Source organism: Diceros bicornis, unplaced genomic scaffold (assembly GCF_020826845.1).
Source record: "Diceros bicornis minor isolate mBicDic1 unplaced genomic scaffold, mDicBic1.mat.cur scaffold_67_ctg1, whole genome shotgun sequence".
Classification (NCBI taxonomy): Eukaryota; Metazoa; Chordata; class Mammalia; order Perissodactyla; family Rhinocerotidae; genus Diceros; species Diceros bicornis.
Genome location: NW_026691553.1, coordinates 305,432 through 325,228, shown reverse-complemented (window position 1 = coordinate 325,228; position 19,797 = coordinate 305,432). Strand labels below are relative to the sequence as shown.

The 19,797-nt window shown below is 64.7% G+C and overlaps 2 protein-coding genes across 3 annotated transcripts in view; one reads left to right on the top strand and one right to left on the bottom strand.

Moving 5' to 3' along the window:
- Window positions 1-19,797, bottom strand: part of BSG (basigin (Ok blood group)) — a 92,832-nt gene that overhangs the window by 13,502 nt on the left and 59,533 nt on the right. The gene's annotated exons all lie outside the window — the stretch shown is intronic.
- On the top strand, window positions 9,423-18,619 carry RNF126 (ring finger protein 126). 2 transcript variants are annotated; one of them, XM_058537771.1, is made up of 9 exons: window positions 9,423-9,548; window positions 15,478-15,536; window positions 15,646-15,709; window positions 16,003-16,214; window positions 17,111-17,179; window positions 17,249-17,318; window positions 17,766-17,859; window positions 17,984-18,099; window positions 18,173-18,619. In XM_058537771.1, exons 1-9 carry the CDS (start codon window positions 9,474-9,476, stop codon window positions 18,320-18,322), a joined length of 909 nt encoding a protein of 302 aa, XP_058393754.1. In that variant the 5' UTR covers window positions 9,423-9,473; the 3' UTR covers window positions 18,323-18,619. The 2 variants fall into 2 exon arrangements, with proteins under 2 accessions (XP_058393754.1, XP_058393753.1); XM_058537770.1 differs by having other exon boundaries at window positions 9,425-9,548; window positions 15,970-16,214.

Here is a 19,797-nt window from a genome sequence, read left to right as displayed (position 1 = left end):
GTCGGTAGACAACAGAATACATAGACAAACAAATTAATGTATAACTTCAAAGAGGAGCAAATGCTTTGAGGAAAGTAAAGATGGAGAGCGATTGGGTACCTCCCGGGGCCACCTACGCCTTGTCACCCCCCATCCTGCACGTGCCCCCTCCCAGGTGTGGAAACAGGATCCCTGCAGCCACACGGCACAGCCCCCATGGGCAGACACCACGCCCAGACCCCTTCCTCCACCCTGGCTGCCCCCCTGCCCAGGCTGTCCAGCCGGTGGCTGAGGGCCACGTTACTGCCCGGCTGTCTCGGCCTGGCCTTGGCCTCTGGCGGTCCGAGAGGATGCTCCCCGGGTTGGGAAATGGGTCAGGGAGGGGATCCCGTGTTCTCACCAAGGGCGTGTGGGGGCTGGACACTGCGGCCTTGGCCGACGCCTGACCCCGCGGTGGCTCGGCCACCCCGGCCTGGGCTGTGGGAATCAAAGCGTCATTGTCAGCCTGGCGTGGGTTCGAAACCCAGGGTAGCTGCCAGTGGCCTCCTGCTCCCCGGCCTGGCGTGCCTCCCCGACCCAGTGGCCGTGCCCTGGGTGACTTCAGGCAACCCGCTGGCCCTCTCTGGGGAGCCCACTTTTCAGTCTCCCGGACTCGTGCCCTCCTCTCCACCCTGACCCGGCCTCAGCCTCCCCCCTGCAGCCCACGTCCCACCCCAGCTCCTCCCCAGGTCAAATGTCCACCATGACTCCCCATGGCCCCTGTGCACCGCCCCAGGCTTCTCTGTCCCCCGGACCCCACAGGGAAACAGGCAGTGACAATGCAGTACAATCAGAACCATGAGAGAGGATTCCGGACCTGACCCGGCCTGGGGGAGACCCAGGCCGGCTTCTCAGAGGAAGTGAACATTTAAATTGCGTTGGACCCAATGGGGTGGGGGGAGGGGGTGTTGAGACAGAAGTGACAGAATGTTTGTGCCACAAGTAAGAGGAAGCCCCGTCAAGGGTGGTCAGCCAGAGACGGCCCCTGCGTCATCCGGGACCCAGTCCCCGGGCCCTGTGAATATGTCACCTTCCATGCAGAGGGGACTTTGCAGACGGGATTAAGTTGAAGACCTTCCTTTGGGGAGAGGACCCCGGGTTATCGGTGGGCCTGATGGTATCACGGGATCCTGAAAAGCAGGCTCTCCCCCTGCGGTCAGCGGTGCAACGTGAGAAGGGCTGGACCTGCGTCCTGGCTTTGAAGACGGAGGAAGGGGCCTCGGGCCAAGGAATGTGGGCGGCTCTGGACGCTGGAAAAGGCCTGGAACAGATTCTCCCCCAGAGCCTCCGGGAAGGAATGTGGCTCTGCCGATTCCTCGACTTGAGCTCCCAAGACCCACTCTGGACGTCCGACCTCCAGACCCAGAAGAGAAGATCTGGGTGGTTTGAAGCCACCGAGTTTGTGTCCATTCGTTACAGCAGCAAAAGGCGACCGGTTCCGGCAGGCACGGCCGATTGGGTTCCTTGCCCCAGCGATCCGGTCCTGGCCTGGCTGGGAGTGAGCAGGAGTGTGAAGACGGAGGCAGGACGGAGGCCCCGGGAGCAGGGAGGCTGTGGGGTCTCCGAGGAGGTGACCCTGAGGCCTGGAGGGAGGAGGCGGCATCTGTGGAGACCAGTCCAGGCTGTGCCGCCATGGCCAGGCCACGCGACCTCTCTGTGCTTAGGTTTTCTCATCTGTGAAATGGCCCTGGGTCCCAGTTCTGCAGATTCCAGCCAGGACGCGAGGGACGGTGCACAGGAGGGCAGGAGGCGCACGCACAAATTCTGCTTAGTTAACGGGCAAGGGTTTGCCCAGCGTGGTGAGTCTTCTTTGCTGCTCACCCCAATGCTGTGAGTCAGACACCCATTTTACAGAGGCGGAAACTGAGGCCAGAGGAAGGAAAGTGACTTTCTGGGAGTCTCAAAGCCCCACAGTCTTGGAACTGGAGTAACTTGGTACTGACTCCAAGGCCTGTGTGCTGCGTCACGCATGAAACAGGGCCCTTCCCTCTCTGGACTGGACAATGAGGGCCAGCACCCAGGTTGTGGCTGGCCTCCCTACTTCTGGTGCCAGCACCAGATTTTCCTTCCCACCAGATCCCAGGGGAATCACCTCCTGCACTCCCAGCCCAGATGACCCCAGGAGTGGGCACCAGCCAATTAGCATCATCTGACTTTCAGCAAACCAGGAGTCAGCCCCGAGACTTTTGCTGGGAAGGGACACCCACTTCCTGCCCGAGCCAGAGGGGTGTGAGCCTGGAGCTGCGGGCGGCTCCCGCTGAAGGCCAAGGAGAGGCCAGGCCAGTGGGACACTGAGCCAAGAGGGGCAGCAGCAATTCCCTGTGCTGTTGTTGGAGGTCCTGGATCCAGCCGTGCCTGAACTCCTTCTCCTCAATAAGGTAAAGCCGGTTTAAGCTGAGTGTCTGTCACTTGCAGCGGACAAAACCAGCTTTCAAGAAGCCCATTTACAATTTACTCAAGTGGGGCCTTTAGGACCCAGAGCAGTGGGTTCTGCAGGGGCTGTAGGAGTCACACACCCCGGATGTGCCAACCTCTGCATCCAGGATGCTGGTCGTGTCCTGGTCCAGGACACTCCCAGGCTCCTCAAGCCAGAAGAATGGTTGGTACAGACTCCACAGCAACTCAGTGTCTGAGACCCTGGGGGCTCCAGGAGGCAGGCCCTGTGGGTTCTCTCATGGGACACATGAAGACTCAGGCATGGCAGACGGTGTGGAGAACTCTGCACAGAGCTGGGCCCTATAACGCCCCCATCACATGTGCCCTTGCCCTCAAATGCCACCCATGGCTCCCCATGGCCCCTGGATGGAGTCCAGACCTGCCCTTCTGAGCCTTCTGGATCCACGCCCCTTCCCACAGCAGCTCTCCCACGCTGCCCCCAGGAATTCCCACCCCATGCCCTTCCCTACAGAGGAACCCGATTTCAGGCAGGAGTCACGCAGCCACTTTGCAACAGGAGGCAGGGCCCACCCTTGGCCCAGAGGTGAATCCTGATTGGCCGATGTCAGCCTCTCCTCTTGCTAGCCATTGGTTCAGACACAACCATGTGACGCAGCTCCAGCCAATGGCAGGAGGGATAGCCTGCTGGGGCGGGGCATCGGGCTGACTCTCTGGACCTGACCCACTGGAGCTTGATGTATTTGTCTCCTGTTTGCTGCTCTGACAAATTACTGCGAATTTAGCTGCTGAAAGTAGCACAAATTTATTACTTTATAGTCCTGGAGATGAGGAGTCCGACATGAGACTCACTGGGCTATAATTAGACGTATTTGGGAACTTTATTGGGGTGGTGGCCGTGCTCAGTACTGTTGAGTGGGTCGCATCCCAGCTGTGTCTCTGCACACAGCCGATCCTCCACCAACGTCATTGAGCGAGTGAATGACGGTCTCGTCCCTGCCAGGGCAAAAGTAGAGGGACCCCACCTCCTTTGCCAGGAGGCAGCCTCGGTCCAGCCCTGATGCTGCCACCTTGGGCGCGTGGCCGCCTCCCGGGCCTCAGTTTCCCCGTCTGTGAAATGGGGAGAGTAGTGGTCGTTTCCTCCAGGGCCGGCTGGGAGGAGAGGATGTGGTGGCGAGCGCGGGTCGACAGCAGCTCCGTTTACTCGTATTATTTCTCGCTGGTTCGGCACAGCGGACCCCCGTGGGGTGTGGTCTCCCAGGGACGTGAGAGCGAGCTGCCATCAGACCCCTGTGCCACGCTGTTCCCCGGTAGCTCCTCCAGCTGTCCTGACTCACACGGCGAGGGCCCTGCGGAGGGCGGGCGAGGGCCGGGCTGTCCCGCGTTCCTTCCTCATTTTATCCCTTCATCTTCGCCGGTGTCCCGGGGACGGACCGTGAACGCGAGCAGGAGGCCTGAGGGCTCCCTGGGCGGATCGAGCCCACGGCCTGGACCGAGGAACGTCCCAGGCGGAAGGAAGAAGGCGACAACGGCGTGCAGAACCGAGACCACAGCACGGGGACGAGGCTGTGGACCAGCCGTGGCTTCGTGTCCACAGGCGCTAGTTACCCGACTTGGAGAAGGTGGTCCCGGCTCGGGGACGAGAGCCGCCTGCTGTGGGAAACACGCGGGCGTGTTTGGGATGAGGGCGTGGGGGCCGCACCTTAGCTGGAAATTCCACACGGGCACAGAGAGAGGGAGCTAAGGGGCAGCGTGTTGACCACGGGTGCGTCTGGGTCCGGGCGCACGGCCCCCTTGTGCTGATGCTGAAGGTTTTCTGCAGGTCAGAACTCATGTCACAAAAAGTTAGCAGAGCTCAAAGGCCTCGATCGGGTGACAGGATGGAGGCTTCCCCGTCCCCACGGGCCCCGTCCCGCTCTGACGTCTTATCCTGAGGGATTCCGCAGCAGGCCAGGAACGCGGACACTTATCCCCAGGTTTGGTCCATCAGGATGGTGGCTGTCCCCAGTGGGCAATGGCCTCGGGGCCTTGGAGGCTCTGGGGCCATGGCGTCTTGGCTCTTGGTCTGGGTGTGGGTGACTTGAGAGCCACATTCACAAAAGGCCATTTGAACAGAACTCTGAGGGCTGGTGGACTCGACACCCCTTACTGTGTGTTTACATCCAAACGGGAAAAACAGTGAATGACAAAAAACAACAAATATCAACAAGAAAGTTGAGCAACAAACCAATACCACGAACCAAAATATAAGAAATAAAAAGTGAAAAATAAAGAAAAGACACAACTCAAAAAGTATTCGTAAAATCAAACACAAAACGTGCCAACAGGAATAGAAGTTAAAAATACAAACCAAAAAATATAAATAAAATGGAAAAATATATAAGTAAAAGATTAAAACGCCAACCGAAAATGCTTAAGCAGGTGGTGGTATATTCACTCCTGTGGGAATATTCACCTGTAGGGATACCGACTCCTGTGGGAATACTCACACCTGTGGGAATATTCACACCTACGGGAATATTCACTCCCGTGGGAATACTAACACCTGTGGGAATACTCACGCCTGTGAGAATACTCATTCCAGTGGGAATATTCACACCTATGGGAATACTCACTCCTGTGGGAATTCTAACATCTGTGGGAATACCCGCGTGGGAATACTCACCCCCATGGGAATACTCACACCTGTGGGAATATTCACTCCTGTGTGAATACTCACACCTGTGGGAATACTCACATCTCTGTGAACACTCACTTCTGTGTGAATACTCACTCCTGTGGGAGTACTCACATCAGTGTGAATACTCACGCCTGTGGGAGTACTTACACCTGTGTTAATACTGACAACTGTGGGAACACTCAACCCTGTGGGAATACTCACAGCTGCGGGACTATTCACTCCTGTGGGCATATTCACTACTGTGGGAATATACAAACATGTGGGAATACTCACTCCGGTGTGAATACTCACCCCTGTGGGAATACTCACATCTCTGTGAGTACTCACTCCTGTGGAAAACTCACAACTGTGTGAATACTCATGCCTGTGGGAGTACTCACACCTGTGTTAATACTCACAACTGTGTGAATACTCCTGTGGGAGTACTCACACCTGTGGGAATACTCACACATGTTGGAATATTCACACCTGTGGAAATATTTGCTCCTGTAGGAGTGTTCACACCAGCAGGAACATTTGCTCCTATAGGAGTATTCACACCTGTCGGAATACTTATTCCTCTAGGAATATTCACTCCTGCGGGAATACTCACCCCTGTGGGAATATTCACCCCTGTGGGGATACTCACCCCTGTGGGAATACTCAACCCTGTGGGAATACTCACTCCTGTGGGAATATTCACCCCTGTAGGGATACTCACTCCTGTGGGGATACTCACACCTGTGGGAATATTCACCCCTGTAGGGATACTCACTCCTGTGGGGATACTCACACCTGTGGGGATACTCACTCCTGTGGGAATATTCACCACTGTGGGGATACTCACTTCTGTGGGAATACTCACTCCTGTGGCAATACTCACTGCTGTGGGAATGTTCACTCCTGTGTGAATACTCACCCCTGTGGGAATACTCACCGCTGTGGGAATACTTGCCCCTGTGGAAATACTCGCTCCTGTGGGAATACTCACGCTGTAGGAATACCTCTGGGAGGGGCAGTGGCCTTGCTCCAGCCCCACAGGCCGCAGAGGCCCTTCCCCAAGGCCTGAGTGGAACCCAAGCCTGTGAACACGCGGAGCCTCCAGGCGCACAATGCCACCAGCCCACCACATTCCACGCAGATCCATCATAATCCCCACAGGATCTCCCACCAGAGAGAATGAAACAACAATATTCTACAGCTCATCCTGAAAAATAAATGAGACAGAAAAGAAGCTGAAAGAGGGGCCACTTGTCCAAAACCAAATTCAACACATGCTACAGAGCCACAAAAGCAAGCAGGGGAGCCTGGCAGGCGATTAGGGGAGGAGTGCCCTCCAGGGTCCTCCCGAGGCAGAGGATGGAGCTGCTGTGCCCCATGTGACCAGCAGGGAAACCGAGGCAGGAGCAGAAGTCGCCTGCTCCAGGTGCTTCCTCTCCACACGTGAGGCCCTGGTTCAGCACGGCAGCCACAGCAGGAAGAAGTATCCAGGCAGAGGGGAAGGGCCCGTGCAAAGGTCCTGAGGCTGGAGAGAGCTGGGACCACAATCACAGCCGCCATCCACGGGGGTGGCCTCCCTGGGGGTCCTCTGGGTGGGGGTGCGAGACCTGGAGAGGGCTGTCTGTTCTTGTCCTGCGGTGTCTGAAGGGGACGTCTGAGGGGGGAGGCACGGACCTGCCTTGGGGGTCTGGGGGGCCAGGCCCCACTGCCCCTCCATGATCCCCCTTCAGAGCCTTTCCAGGGAGATGCTGAGAAACCCTCAGAGGCACCTGCATCTGTCTGAGCCCGGCGGTCAGAGCTGCGGGGGTGCCCCGTGCTCCCCTCCCCCTCTGTCCCACGCAGCAGCCAGGCGCCCCCGGGTCACAGATGGATGCTCTAGGGCCCTGGAGCCTTGGGGCCGCCGGTCACATGCTGACGACAGCCCGGGTGCCTGGGTTCCGGTGCCGTGGTCCCAGGGTGGCTGGGGGGCTCAGCCTCCCCATCCGTGAGATGGGCGTCTTAATTGACCCCATGTCATGGTGCTTGTGTGAGGATTCAGTGTCAGGCCTGGCACACAGCAGGCACTCGCTAATGGTTCAATCATTCAAGAATCTATTGAGCACCGACTGTATGTATGCTGGGTGTTGGCCTCACGCGTGGGGAGCCACCATGGATAACTCCTGGATCTGGGGGTGGCCGTGGGGGAAGGAAGAGGGCGCTGGGCAGTGGGGTTCAGTAGGGGAGGGGGCTCCCCCAGGAAGAGGCCGGGCATCCTCCTGAGACGCAGGGGAAAGAGAGGGGCAGTGGGAAGAGTATTCCCAGCAGAGGGCATGGCCCACCCAAGGGGGCCAACGAGGCTGGGCTGGGGAGGGGCGGGCGAAGGGTGATGAACTTCGGGCAGGCAGCAGGGCCGAGTGAGGTCTGAGGAGGTGCCAGGGGTGCCCAAGCCTCATCCAGTCCTAAAACCCTGGCAGGCAGTTTCTGCCACCTGCTCAGAGAGGTTAAGTTTCTTGCCCAGGGTCACACAGCCAGTGGGGCTTGTTGGGATTTGAACATGAAATGAGCCAGGGGCTGGGCATGAGGGGCCTGAGGCAAAGGACCTGGGGATTCCTGGGTTCCCAGTGATGGGGCCGGCATGGTGGTCAGAGAAGGAATGGCTTGGACGCACTCCTGAGCCTTGACAGGGGAGCACACTGTGCCTGGCAGACCAGTCCCTGCCCGTAGCCTCTTGGCATTCAAGACCCGTTATACACAAGCTCCAGTTTTTAATTCCTCAACATCCTGGCTCCAATGCTCCCTTCTGCAGGAGGCCCAACTGCAACTAACTCCTATTCATTCCTCAAAGCCCTGGCTTCAATGCCCCCTCCCCTAGGAAGCCCTGTCTGTCTCCCCAGGCCACCCTAGGGACTCACCCCCTGGCTCGACCTCATACTGCTGGGAGTGTCTGATCCAGCTGTCCCCCCCAAGCCCTGGAGGATTTCAGACCAAAGTGATTGCCCGCTGAGTCTGTCGTTCCCCCTGCTGTGTCCTGGCGCCCAGCATGGGGTCTGGCATGCAGCAGGTGCTCAATGGATGTCTGTTGAGTGGATAAAGACATAAATGCGTGGCTGGTCAGAGATGATCCAGGCCTGCGTTGGGTGATAATGCGGTTTCTGCTGATTAATTTTTTTTGGGGGGGGGGTAGGTTTCCTGCCCTCTCCCCACCCCAGGGGCCCCCTGGGCTGTCAGACCCCAGAGCACCATGGAAACGAGGCCACACTCGCAGGCCTCCGACTGTCTTATCCATTGGTCACTCTGCGGCTCGGAGGGCAGCCGTCCCTCGACCCAGGAAGGGGTCTCCCGTCGGCATTCGCTCAACGCGCGTTCACCGAATGCCTGAGTCCAGCCAGGAACAAGACACAAAATGCCTTCTGCCGTGCAGCTGACCCTACATCCACCAGGTGGAAACAAGTGCTATCGAGATGAGCTGCTCAACGGGTGAGACGTTTGAGCAGACTTGAAAGACGCGAAGAAGAAAGCCATGCGAGTGTCTGGGGACGGTGCACCCCGCAGGGGCACAGCCAGTGCAAACGCCCGGGGGTGAGAGCCCGCCGGGCGACCCAGGAGCAGTGAGGACAGAGAGGGCAGAGAACGGTGGGACCAGACGTAGGAGAAGTAATGAGGGCAATACGGGCCTTTGCAGGTATTGGAGGAGCTGGGGACGACCCCGCCCCGCGCAAGCCTCGCCCCTCAGCCCTCTCCGCAGCCTCCGGGCCTGGCCCCACCCCCAGCTCCAACCGTACGCCCTGATCCAGGTTGCCAGGGAGACTCGGCCCCGCCCCCGCAGGCTCCGCCCCTCGGCCTCTTCCGCGTTCTCCGTACCGGGCCCCTCCCCCAGCTCCACCCTCAGGCCCCGACCCAGGTTGCCAAGGAGACTGGGCCCCGCCCCTCTCAGGCTCCGCCCTTCGGCGTCTTCCGCATTCTCCGGGCCTGGCCCCGCCCCCAGCTCCTCCACCACTCCCTCCTCTAGGTTGCCAAGGAGACTAGGCCCCGCCCCCTCGGGCTCCACCTCTCGGCCCCTTCCGCACCCTCCAGGCTTGGCCCCGCCCCCAGATCAACGCCACGCCCTGATCCAGGTTGCCAAGGAGACTGGGTCCCGCCCCTCTCAGGCTCCGCCCCTCGGCCTCCTCCGCACCCTCTGGGCCTGGCCCCGCCCCCTGCCCGGCGCCCCGCTAGAGAGGCGCCCGCGCCTCGTTTGCTCCTCGGCGGCCACCGTCGCCGGGGCCGCCGCCTGCCGCGCGCCCGCGCTCCCCGACCCACGCCGTGCCTGGCGTGCGTGCCGTGCGTGAGCGTGCGCGGGCGCGTCGGCCGGCGAGGGAGCAGCAAACGGCCGGCGGCTGGCGCCGCGCGGGGGGCGGGCGGCGCGGAGGAGGCGGCGGTGGCCATGGCCGAGGCGTCGCCGCAGCCCGGACGGTACTTCTGCCACTGCTGCTCGGTGGAGATCGTGCCGCGCCTGCCGGTGAGGCCCGGCGGGGGCGCGGGGCCGCGGGGGCCCCGGCGGGAAACTGAGGCCCGCGGGCGCGCGTGACCCGGGGCGGCGGGCGCGTGGCCGGGCTGCGTTCCCGAGCCGGCCTGATGGCGCCGGCGGGCGGCGGGCCGCTGTCCCCCGCCCGGTGCAGGGCCGGCGGCGGTGCCGGCCGTCCTCCGGCCGTGCGCGCGGGGAACTGGGGGACGAGGAGGTGGCACCGGAGCGCCCCGCACACGCCCGCCCGCCGACGGGGAAGGGGCCGCGGGTCACGGAGCCCGCAGTCTCCGGCCGGTGGGCGGCGGAGGCTGCTCCGATTTCGGAGCCGGACTCCTAGTCCTGCGCTTTCCCGCTGCGGAGTCCCTGGGAGGAGGGCTTGCTGCTGCTGGGGGGTCTGGGGGGGGCAGGAGGAGTCGGTGGGCGTCATCCCAGCCGCGGGCGAGAGCGAGCTGCAGGCGGGGTTTGGGGTGCAGAGCGGGGCCTGCGCCCCGGAGGAGGGAAGGGGCAGGTGGTGGGGCTCCCGGAGGCGAGGGGCTTCCCCTCCCGGAAGGAGGGAAAATGAAAGATCTGGGGCGTGCGAGCGCGCACTTGGGGGAGCCGGGGCTGGCCCCGCTCCCCGCTGCAGCCTCCCGGAAGTCCTGCTTCTGTCTCTTCCGGCTTCCTGCGCCCCAGCTCTGGGTCTGTCTCGACGGTGGCAGGAGGGGGCCAGACGGCCCGCCAGCCCGGGTCGGTGCGTGCAGCCCGTCGCAGCTGCTGTGAGCCCGTGACAGGCCCCAGGCCCCAGGCTCGCCCCGGAGCGGCCTGTCGAGAGCCGGGGGAGGCCCGGGCTGTGGCCCTGTGCGGGGCTGGGCAGTCTGCATGCGCGGGGAGCTGCTCTGGGCCTGCACAGAGCCTGAGTCCTGGCCAGGTGTGGCCACCGCCTGGCCATATGGCCTTGGACCAGGAGGACCCTGACCTCTTCTGAGTGTCACTGGGCTGGGGAGGACCTTCCTGGTCACAGAATCCCATGGCGACAAGGTAGCCTTGACCTTTGCCTCCAGAGTTCATAGGCTGGTCAGAGAGCTGCCTAGAACAAGTGGTGGCAAACGTTTGGTTGGGAACGTTGGTAAACCGGGTCAGAGCAAACACAGGCAGGAGGGGCGCCTGCCTGCGGGTTTGGAGCGGGATTCGGGGAGGCCCCGTAGACCGAGTGGCCTTATTAATAGGGGGCACACCTAGTGTCCTGGGGAGGGAAGGTTGGCTGTTAACTAGGGCGGTGGAGGGTCCCTGCCAGCACTCATGCCCCTGAGACGGGGACTTCTGTTGATGGGAAACCTGCCCCATTTGAGTCGCTAGGACGGCGTGTGGTCGGGTTTTTATGCAGCTGCTCCTCCCGACCACGGGGGGACTGGCTGTGGTCGGGCACCTTCTCAGGCCCCTGGACTACGGCAGGTGGGATGGGACGGAGACCGCCCCAGCTCGGCGCTTCCCTCCCGTGCATCTCCGGGTGAGGTGCTCAACCTGCCTGGGCCTCGGTGTCCCCGCCTGTCGGACGGGCATAGTGAGATGATCCGCGTGCGCTCCATGGGGCCCAGGGGGAGCGCACGTGGGACTCCCTGAGCGGCAGGGGCAGGCAGGCGGCCAGCTGAGCGGGCGTGTGGGAGCAGGAACCAGACGGGCCGCTGGCGCACAGGCCTGGACTCGATCCTCCCAGAAGCGCTGGAGACACGGCCCGCCTGCTGGTTTGGGGGCCATGACAGCAGGGCGTGGACGTGGAGCGTCAGCGGGCAGGGACCTGCCGCGCTCTGTCCCCAGGGCTCGCCCAGGCGTCAGGCCTCCGTCAGCGCAGGTTCCCGCAGAGGACTGAGCGGTGGCTGTCTGGGGTCCTCACGCCCAAGCTCCTCGTCACAGGCTGGTCCTCGGGTGGCCCTGCTTCCGTCCCTGTGGGTGCAGGGTCCCTGAGCGCGTGATCAGGCGGGGCTGGGAGGCTGTGGGGGGCGAGGCCGTGGGACCCCCCCCAGCCGCACGGGTCGCCTGCCTTGCTCACTCCACACCCCCGTCCACCCATCCTCTGTCCTTGCCCCTGTGGCCTCAGGCGGGGCTCTCTGGCCAGCTGACCGCTCTGTGTGCCCACGTTGTGCTGGACGCCTCGTGTGGCCCCTTCACGAGGCGCGCGCTCTGCGGCTGCAGAAGCAGTCCACGGGGAAGTCGGGACAGGGCCGGCTGCAGCCGCTCCAAGGCGGAAGGGCAGAGCCCGGAGCTGAGGTCGGGCCCTGGGGACGCCAGGGAGCCCAGAGACACGGGTGCCGTGGGGTCTGGGGGCAGTGGTGGGCAGAGGTGGGCCGAGCCCAGAGAGGTGGCTGGATGGGGCACGGGGCAGAGCCATGCCTGGGGGCACTGGGGCTGTGCCTCTGGGCCTCGTGCGCTCGGGAGGCCGAGGCGAGGCGGGGCCGCAGCATGGCAGGCTCGCCCGTGGCAGCTTGACGGCGGAGGAAGGTGGGGTCAGGCGCTGGGTCTGTGTGTGTGACGGACACGTTGGTGGCACGTGGCGGGCCTCAGGTGACACACGGTCCCTGCAGCTCTGCACACGGCCCCCAGCAGTGTGCGTGGCGCCACAGATGCCTGGGGGGACAGACCGGCGTGAATGTGCCGCGTATGGCACCTGCCGAAACGAGAGAAAGCGCAGTGCGGTGGGGACAGTGATGGCTGGGCAGCTCTTCCCACGGTCAGGGCAGGCGTCTCCCCAGTGACATCTGAGGGGGCCCGCGGGGGTCGGCTGTGGGCGTCCCGTCACGTCCGTGGTCCCTGATGCAGCCCCGCCTCCCCGAGGGGCCTGGGCCCACGGAGGCCGAGGACACCGTGGAGCGGGCAGTCGTCTCTCCAGCTCCTGCCTCGGTTTCCCCGACTTCACCTGGCTGTGGGCCCCCCGTCCGCGTGGCGTGAGGAGCATGGGAATGAGGGTGGTGCCTGTCCCGAGGGCCGCCCCAGCTGGCCTGGGTGACCTGGGCAGGTCCCTGCCCTTCAGAGCCCCGTGTCCTCCGTCACCCAGGAGGGGCTGGATTGCACTCGCCACGTGCGTCCTGGGGGCTGAGTGCTCAGTGACTTTAGTGTCCGTCTATTTGTGCGTCCATCCTCGGTGCTCTGGCCCCGTTGTTGTCATTGTAATGGTGCTGGGGCGGTCCCCTTCCCTTTCGTCTCCTCCGAGGACGGGCAGAGCCAACGGCCAGGGACGGGCGCCCACCAGTCAGGCCCAGCGAGAGGGGTGGTCCCCCACCCGGGAGGCGGGCTCTGCCCCCGTGGGGCTCACACTCCGCCCCAGGGCCCCCTTGCTGGGACGCGGGTTTCTGCCATTGGCCACCCCCACCTAAGAAGCCCTCTGGGCCGTGCCCTCGGAGGACCGCACTGGGAGATGTCCATCCAGTCCCTTCCCCACTGCCCGCGCGCTGGGGCCGCCTGGCATTTGAGGGGGGGTCTCGCGTGGGGACGGGAGCACGGGGCCGGCGCTGACCACCCAGCAGTGGAGCCACAGCCCTCGGGGCCGCGGCTGAGGCCGTCCTCCGTTTGCAGGTGGGGAGACCGAGGCTGGCAGCCGGCAGGTGACGGTTGAGCAGAGACCCGACTTCCGCGAGGGGGCGACAAGGTAGATATGGGGACAACGCTCTGCAGAGGGACGTGTGCAGGCCCAGGTGGGCGGAGGGCGGGGACCCATGGGCGCGGAGCGGCCGGCCGGTCGTCCTGGAGCTGACCGTGCAGGGGGAGCAGAGACGGGGACGTAGGGCGGTCGGGTTCCAGGAGGGGACCCGGAGGGCGACGACGCAACAGGCAGGAAGCCTTGATGGTGGAGGAGGAGCCACACTCTCCAGCAGGGCCAACCGAGGGCCGGCCGGGAGGGCGGAGGCCTGGGTGCAGACACGGCTCCTCCCGAGGCCCTGCCTTCCGGGACCCTGAGCCGGGGCGGTCAGGACCACCCTGGTGTTGGAGACGGGCAGACTTCAGGTTTCTCCGTGACCTCGTCCCTCAGGGTTAGGGGTCTGATTCCCGGTGTCCTCACCGTGGCCTCACCTGTGGCCGCGTCTGCCCGTGTCTGTCGCTCTCTCCCGGCTCCCCAATGCAGCAGGAATGCGGGCCCGTTCACGGCCTCGTGCGGCTGCCTTGTGCCCTGTGAGACGAGAACAACAGGCTGGGGCCAGTGGGAGGGCGTCAGGGGGAGCGACCAGCTGGGGAGCCCCACACCCCTCTCAGGGGAGCGATGGCCGCTGGCCTCAATGTTTCTTGTGACGGCTTTATTGACAGACGACCCACCCGCTTAAGGTGTTTTCAGTTCACTCAGGGCCCTGCCCCTGTTCCCTCTGCCTAATTCCAGGACATTCCGTCCCCTCCCCAGCTCCTGACAACCATGAACCCGCTTTCTGTCTGTGGATGTGCCTGTTCTGGACATTTCACATCAATGGAATCACACACCGTGCATCCTTCCGTGTCTGGTTTTCTCACTGAGCATCGTGTGTTCAGGGTCCATCCACAGTGTGGTTGTGTCAGGGCCTCACTCCTTTTCATGGCTGCGTCATATTCCAGTGTGTGGGTGTGCACATTGTGTGGATCCATCACCTGCTGATGGACGCTGGGGTTATGTCCACTATTGACTGTCATGAGTCGTGTTTCTGTGGACACGTGCAGGTCTGTGGGCGTGTGTGTGCATTTCCCTCAGGCACGGGCCCTAGGAGCGAAACTGCAAGGTCACGTGGTGACTGTTTAGTTTCCTGAGGACCTGCCGACTGTCCCCAGAGAGGCTGCCTGCTCCCCGTCCCCACCTCCTCGCTCCTCCGACCCTGGTGACCAGGTCTGAGCCCGGCCGCCCAGCAGGTGTGGACTGGGGTTGGGCTCACGGTGCTGAGCTCTGCTGTCGGCTCGCTGCCGTCTTGTGTCTTTGGAAAAAAGTCTACTTTCGTAGATGTTTTATAACCGGCTGTTTCGTCTTCCCGTTGTTGGGCTGTGAGGTTGCTTTACATTCTGGACTAGAGTCCCGGCGCCACGTGCGGCTCCCACCCGCCCCCCCCACTCGGCTCAGACGGGGGCCTTTGACCCCGACCCCCCTTTGCTTTGGCAGCAGGAGCAGGTGGGGGCCGTGGCGTGCACTGTCGTGACGGAGGTGCCAGGCGCTGCCCCAGGAGTCTGCAGGGAAGGCCCACGTGTGCCACCTCTGGTGTGGCTCCCTGCTGAGGGTGGGCCGCAGTCCCTGCGCCTGGCCCTGACTGTAAACAGCACCACCTTCTTCCTCTCAGCACTCGGGGGGTAAGCAGGCCTTGGACTAGTGTCCCACCCCGTTTGTGGGGTCTCAGGGACGCCCGGGCGGCCCCAACTGACACATGTGGGCGTGGTTTTGGTGCTGATGTTCCTCCCCATCCCCGTCCCGGGTCTTTTGCTCTCCGTCTTTGCTGGCCGGCGGGCCTGGGGAGGGCGGAGGGCCTCGAAGGGGCATAGTCAGTGCGCCTGGGGTCGCAGGCCGTGTGCTGGGGCTGCCAGAAGGTTCTAGAAGTGCCGCCATGGGGCGTCCATAGGCCGGTTCCTCTGCCTGGTGGTGCTTCCTGCCCTCGGTGGCCGCCGTCCTGGGAGCTGAGCTGTCTGAGGCCCGGAGAGCCCCACAGACAGCGCTCGCGCCCCGTCTCCCGGGGCCACGTCTCCTTCACGAGCGTGGGGGTCACTCGGAACGTCCTCGGGTCCCCGTCAGTCGGGGACCGCTTGCCGGCCTGTTTGCTGCAGGACTGTTAGAGCCCTCGCCGGCAGGCGTGGCCCAGGGCAGCCCTGAAACCGCGTCTGCCGCCGAGGGGCGCACAGGCTGCCAGACCCGGGGCGCGGGGGCGGGGCGGTCACACCTGTCCCTGCCGCTCGCCACGCCGCGCCAGGCAGGCTCCACGGGCTGCGTCCCTCACCTGCCTCTCCTCCGCAGGACTACATTTGCCCGAGATGCGAGTCCGGCTTCATCGAGGAGCTTCCGGAAGAGACCAGGTAACACGGCCCCCGGGGGCGAGGGGCTGGCGGGGGTCTCCGCCGTGAGACTCTCCTGAGCGGGTGGGGGCCTTGAGGGAGGCCCGCCGCTGACCGCCGCGTCCCCCAGGAGTGCCGAGAGCAGCTCCGCCCCCTCCGCGGCCCCCTCGGACCAGGCCAGGCAGCCGTTCGAGGTGAGTGTGCGGCCGCCCAGACCACGGCGGCGCCCCTTGTTCGCGGGGGCACGGCGCGGCCCCTTGTCTTGCGGCCTCCCTCTGAGGGGCTGGTGCCGGGCTCCCCACGGGGTTTCTCTCGCCCGCCCGGCCCGGGGTGGGGGGCTGCCCCTTCTCCGCGTCCCCCGCGCCGGGACCCCCGTGTCTCGCGTCTCCTTGGGCCCGGCAGGTGGGGCGGTGCCGGGCTCCTGCCCGCGGTCACGGCGCCCCTGCTCCCCCAGAACGTGGACCAGCACCTCTTCACGCTGCCGCAGGGCTACGGGCAGTTCGCCTTCGGCATCTTTGACGACAGCTTTGAGCTGCCCACGCTGCCGCCCGGGGCGCAGCCGGACGACGGCCGGGACCCCGAGGGCCGTCGCGACAGGGAGCAGCCCTCGCGGCACCGCTATGGCGCCCGGCAGCCCCGCGCCCGCCTCACTGCGCGGCGGGCCCCCGGCCGGCACGAGGGCGTCCCCACGCTGGAAGGGTGAGCGAGGCGCTCGCGGCCGCCGGCCTGCCCACCCCTGCTTGGGCAGAGCGGCATCCACCTTCCAGAAGGTTCTGTGAGCTCAGGATGTGGCGCTGGCTCCTGGCCATCCTCTGGGCAGAACGGGTCCCGGGGGTGCGAGCAGGGCTGCCCGAACCCACCATGTGGGGTGGGGTACAGGTGGGGGCGTGGGCCCGAAGTGGGGCTGGAACTGGACAGGGCGGGTTCTCGTGTCCGCTGGGTGCCCCCTCGTCCCGCTGAGAGGGGTCTGCACCCCCCAACGCCCCTGGCTCCACAGAGCCACAGCTCCCGCCCGTGTGCGGGATCGGCGCCGGGACGGCCTCTCTAACTGGGGACACAGGAGGGGCCGCCGTCCACCAGAACGTGAATAACCGAGCGCACGTCCGCCAGGAGACAGGGTCTCGCTCAGCTCTTTGGATGGACTGTGGCCTGACCGGCCCCAGAGAGGCCCCCGCCCCCACCTGCCTCGGGCTCACCACACGGAACCCCCTGCTCGGTACCCTCTCTCAGAGCGGGAGGACTTTCTGGCTCAGGCCACGGCCCATCCCTGATGCCTGGGCGTCCGCGGCCCCCACGCCACCCGGCTCAGGCTCTGGGTCCACTGTGACCTCCCAGTTACCTTGGCCGGCGTGTTGTGGGGCCGCTGTGAACAGCGGGGCTGACCCCAGGGCTCGCGGCCCCTCCGGGTGCCCAGAACGCTCCTGTCGTGAGGGGGCGTCGGGGTGGTGACAGGCGAGGGGCCTCCCCGGTCCTCTTGTCGATCCCACTCCTCGCGGTGTCTTACGGTTGAGAACACGGCCTCTGGATGCGAGAGTCTGCATGCAGACGCACGTCCTGCCTCTGCCCGGGCTTGACCGCCGCACACTCTGTTCCAGGATCATCCAGCAGCTGGTCAACGGCATCATCACTCCGGCTGCCGTCCCCAGCCTGGGCCTGGGCCCCTGGTGAGTAGGGGGTCACCCGCCCGCCCAGTCCTCCGCCCCTGAACCCCGACCTCCCACCTCTCTGCCCAGGGGCGTCCTGCACTCGAACCCGATGGACTACGCCTGGGGGGCCAACGGCCTGGACGCCATCATCACGCAGGTATGGGGGGGGCCGCCCCCTTCCTGGGACCCAGCTCATGGCCGCGTCCCCCGAGGGCTGGATGGACGGGGCCCCCGCTCGTCCCCGCTCCCCTCACTCCCTCCCACGGGTCTTCAGGCATGTGTTCCTTGTGACCTCGGTGACACTTGTGAGGCGGGATATCGCCCATCAGGGTCCTTTGCCACCGAACCCATGGAGTGTTGTCCCTGGGACACGGCCCCTGGGTGTGGCTGAGCCCCAGGTGGGACCACCCCCCGGAGGGCTGTGCCGTCCCCCAGGCTGCGGGCCCCGGCTGCGAGGTGACCCTGATGAGAGGGGCAGGATGGCAGGAGCTGAGGGGGCCCTGGGAGTGCTGACCTCTGAGCCCAGGTCGTCTGGGGACCAGGACGAAGGGCCTCGGTGCTCCCACAGGGGGCGCGCCCGCCCAGCCCGTCTCTTGTCTTTTAGCTGCTCAACCAGTTTGAGAACACGGGCCCCCCGCCCGCCGACAAGGAGAAGATCCAGGCCCTCCCCACCGTCCCCGTCACCGAGGAGCACGTAGGTGGGTGCCCGCGGCGGACGAGGGTGGCCTGGGGGAGGCTCCTGTCGCCTGTCGTGTCCCCCCCGGGGACTTCGGGTGGGGCTGCGTGCGGGTCCCGGGCTCACCCCCCCCCCTCCCCCCGCAGGCTGTGGACTGGAGTGCCCGGTGTGCAAGGACGACTACCGGCTGGGCGAGCGCGTGCGCCAGCTGCCCTGCAACCACCTCTTCCACGACGGCTGCATCGTGCCCTGGCTGGAGCAGGTGAGCCGGCGGGCGGGCGCGCCCCCCCCCGCCCCGCCGCCGCTGACCCCCCGTCCCCCCTGTCCCCCTGAAGCACGACAGCTGCCCCGTCTGCCGGAAGAGCCTCACAGGACAGAACACGGCCACCAACCCGCCGGGCCTGGGCGGCGTGGGCTTCTCCTCGTCCTCCTCCTCATCCTCCTCCAGCTCTCCGGGCAGTGAGAACCCAGCCGGCAGTGCCTGAGCCTGCCCCACGCGCGCACAGGGCCTCAGCCCGCGCCCGGGAGGCCCCGTGGCCCCAGGACTGTGGGGCCGGCCGCGCCCAGCCACGGGCGGAGGCTGGAGGACCCGCCGCCTCCTGCTGCGGGGTGCTCAGCCTCCCAGGATGTCCTGAGGCCAGCAGAGGGGCGGGCACGTGTGGCCCCCGTGTCCCCGCTTCCCCGTCCCGTGGCCGCTCATCCCACCCCTACGTGTCCCGCGGTGGAAAGGTTTTTATAATTTTAAATTATTACTGCTTTGAAATAAATGGACGTTGAGCTCACTCGCGGCCCTGCATGGTGTGTGCAAGGACGGGGGATGCCGCCCGCGGGCCTCGGCCACCCCGAGCGAGTGCGGGGGATCGGACCTGAGGTCGGCCAGCAGAACCAGGAGGAGGAGGAGGAGAACCGCACGCTCCGAGGGGCACTGTCTAAAGGAAACAGTTCGTGTATCTCGAAAGCTGTTTAAAAATACACCTTCTCAGAAAGAGAAGCCGGCGGTCGGCGTCTTCCTTCTGCGCCAGCCCACACCGTCCCCACCGCTGTCCCCGCCGCGCCTGGGTGCGGGCCAGTGCCGGTCAACCCCCTGCCTCGCAGACATGAGGCCGGAAACCCCGTCTGCGAGGGAACGGGGGCCTGGCGAGGGACCCCATGGCAGCCCACCGCACTCCCGTTCATGGGGGCCATTCCTAAGCACAGGGTCACCAGGGGAACCCTTGGCCCTGACCAAAGTGGGCGTCCAGTCTGCACCCCCAGAGGTGCCCCTGACTCTGCTCTCTGTATGTTAAGTGGGGGGGTGAGGCCAGGACGGGTGGGGTGTCCCACCTGGCTTAGGAGGGGTTCCCCAGTTGGTCCCCACACATTCTGTGTGGTAAATGGTCCCCTTATCCCTGTTTTATAGAAGGGAAACTGAGGCTTGAACGGAATGGCCCAGAGCCGGGGTCTGAACCTGCCTCTTAGCCCCCTATCCTGGCTGCTGGACCCCCCCCCCGGGCCAGGGGCTCGGTGCCAGGCGTCCACCCCTCCCTGGGGGACATGGAGCCCCCAGCCTGCCCCCCGAGGACCCAGCAGCTCTGAAGACATTTTCGTTGGATCTCAGACACTGTCCATGCTTCCCATGGTGGCTGTGATGAGTCACACACATTCGTCACCTCAGAGTCCTGGAGGTCAGGGGGTCCGACAATGTCCCACTGGGCTAAACTCCAGGTGTGCGCAGGGCTGTCCTCCCGGAGGCTCCAGGGAGAACCGTCTCCTGCCTTTTCCAGCTTCTAGAGGCGCCGCATCCTGGGCTCGGGGCCTCTTCCTCCGTCTGCACAGCCCGCAGCCAGCGCACAGCCTCTGACCCTCCTCCTCCCTCTGATGGGGACCCTGTGATGACACTGGGCCCCCGGGGATCCAGGGTCGTCCCCCATCTCAGGGGCCTCAAGTTAATCCATCCGCAAAGTTCCTCGGCCACGTGAGG

Bases quoted from the DNA above. Each gene is read 5' to 3' on its own strand.
- RNF126 (XM_058537770.1), top strand. From the start codon at position 9,474: ATGGCCGAGGCGTCGCCGCAGCCCGGACGGTACTTCTGCCACTGCTGC. The intron at 9,549-15,477 runs GTGAGGCCCGGC...TCTCCTCCGCAG, and splicing joins AGATCGTGCCGCGCCTGCCG to GACTACATTTGCCCGAGATG. The intron at 18,100-18,172 runs GTGAGCCGGCGG...GTCCCCCTGAAG, and splicing joins TCGTGCCCTGGCTGGAGCAG to CACGACAGCTGCCCCGTCTG.